We start from the raw sequence: 1,302 nt of genomic DNA, 5'->3' as shown, positions 1-1,302 counted from the left end.
GGACTGCAGCAGCAGCTGGCGCTGCTGCAGCAGCAGCACCGTTTGCTGCTGCAGAAACTGCAACGCGGCGCAGAGAACCAGCAGCAGGAGGAGCAGCAACAGGGGCTGGATGCGCCGCCGCCGCAACAGCAACAGCAGCAGCCGAAGCAGCAGCAGCAGCACCAAGAGGAGAGCAGCAGTGATTGGGACGAGCTGCATGATATTGCTGTGGCTAACGCCAGATCAAGGCCTCCTGCAGCAGCAGCAGCAGCAGCAGCAGCAACGGCAGCGGAGGCGGCAACAGCAGCACCAGCAGCAGCGATTGACGCAGCAGCAGTAGCAGCAGCAGCAACAGCAAATGAAGCAACAGCAGGAGATGCACCTGAGCTGCTGGACTTCCCCGAGGGGCCTCGCGGCCCCACTGCGCTCTCCTCAGCAGCAGCAGAACCTACACCATCCATAGCAGCAGCAGCAGCAGCAGCAGCAGCAGCACCAACTGCTCCTGCTTCTGCTGGAGGTTCAGCTTCTGCTGCAGCAGAACCAGCGCCCCTAGTCAGCAACTGCATGCGCATTCGCGTAGCCGACTTGGTCCTTGATGTGGCCGAGCTGCAGCAGCAGCAGCAGCAGCAGCAGCAGCAGCATCGTGTGTGGACGTTGGCAGTAGCTCGGCATGGGGGCCCCCACAGTCGCGTTCTGCAGCGCTGGCGAGTGCCCCTAACCGCATTGGGGGCCCCCCTAATCCCTGAAGAGATTATTGTGCTGCTAGGACCTGCTGCTGCTGCTGCTGGGCCTGCGTGCATCTGCTTTCCTCTGCAGCAGCAGCAGCAGCAGCAGCAGCAGCAGAGGCAGGATCATTGTCCCACTGACGCCACCCAAGCGTAAGCCCACAAAATCATTCTTATTGTTGTTGTTGCTGCTGCTGCCGCCGTGCGGGCGCTGCTGCTGCTGTTGCTGCTGCTGCTGCTGCTGTTATGGAGCAGCTGCTGCTGGAATGTCGGTTGCATGGCTGTGTGTCTCTTTGCTGCTGCAGCACGAAGGAGCTGCTGTCCTTTTGTTTATTTGCTGCTGACGGCAGCAACTGTCTCCTTGAGGAGACAGTTGTTGCAAGTGCAGTTTTACATGTCCCTGGGGGCCCTGGGGGCCCCGTAGCAGAAGCAGCTCTCAGTTTGCTGCTGCACCAGGGGGCCCCTGAGGACTTGCTGCCTGCAACAGGGGGCCCCCGGGGGCCCCCCCTTGAAGCAGCTTCTGACCAGCGGTCCCCAAGGGCCCCCACAGGTCGGGTATTGGGTCGATTGCATCTTGCAGTGGAGTTAATACCAGAAC

The 1,302-nt window shown here is 61.2% G+C and overlaps 1 protein-coding gene across 1 annotated transcript in view; it reads left to right on the top strand.

Annotated features, from left to right (window-relative positions):
• The window catches only part of EAH_00043480 (hypothetical protein, conserved), a gene marked incomplete at both ends in the record, with an annotated part of 12,139 nt that extends 10,837 nt beyond the window's left edge, over positions 1-1,302 (top strand). Inside the window, 2 exons of the mRNA XM_013394974.1 lie at positions 10-857; positions 1,010-1,302. Coding sequence (XP_013250428.1) covers positions 10-857; positions 1,010-1,302 — 1,141 coding nt within the window. The remainder of the gene's footprint in view (positions 1-9; positions 858-1,009) is intronic.

Source organism: Eimeria acervulina, genomic scaffold (assembly GCF_000499425.1).
Source record: "Eimeria acervulina Houghton genomic scaffold, Eah_scaff582, whole genome shotgun sequence".
NCBI classification, from domain to species: Eukaryota; Apicomplexa; class Conoidasida; order Eucoccidiorida; family Eimeriidae; genus Eimeria; species Eimeria acervulina.
This window is presented reverse-complemented; position numbering and strand designations above follow the sequence as displayed.